Source organism: Penaeus monodon, chromosome 20 (assembly GCF_015228065.2).
Source record: "Penaeus monodon isolate SGIC_2016 chromosome 20, NSTDA_Pmon_1, whole genome shotgun sequence".
NCBI lineage: Eukaryota > Metazoa > Arthropoda > Malacostraca > Decapoda > Penaeidae > Penaeus > Penaeus monodon.
In genome coordinates this window covers 24,504,885-24,505,212 of record NC_051405.1, presented here as the reverse complement: position 1 = coordinate 24,505,212, position 328 = coordinate 24,504,885, and the positions used below count along the sequence as shown (strand labels likewise).

Below are 328 nucleotides of genomic sequence, written 5' to 3'. Positions count from 1 at the left end.
TACTTATTTAAAACAAAAATAAAACAGCTGCTAATTCTTACAGTATATTTCATTTCAAGACTTTCAATTGAATGTCTCCAAAATCACAACACTGCTATTACAAATAATCTCCATACAAAAGGGGGAATCTACTGAAATTACCCAATACACACATCAGAGTTATGAATTAAGTGTTACTCATAGCTAACATAGTGTTTACTTCCCATATAATCTTCCGTAGCTGTTCTATGATCTCCTTCATGTAACGAGCTTTAAGGTAGAGTTGCTGAAAATAAAGAAAAAATAATATATTTGTATTTTTTTTTACTGAATAGGACATATCACGAAT

At 29.6% G+C, this 328-nt stretch overlaps 1 protein-coding gene across 2 annotated transcripts in view; it reads right to left on the bottom strand.

Moving 5' to 3' along the window:
* Positions 1-31: 31 nt before the first annotated feature.
* Positions 32-328, bottom strand: part of LOC119585723 (mediator of RNA polymerase II transcription subunit 30-like) — a 4,326-nt gene continuing 4,029 nt past the window's right edge. For both annotated transcript variants that reach the window (XM_037934411.1, XM_037934409.1), the window contains exon 6: positions 32-265. In XM_037934411.1, coding sequence (XP_037790339.1) covers positions 167-265 — 99 coding nt within the window. In that variant the 3' untranslated portion in view covers positions 32-166. The remainder of the gene's footprint in view (positions 266-328) is intronic.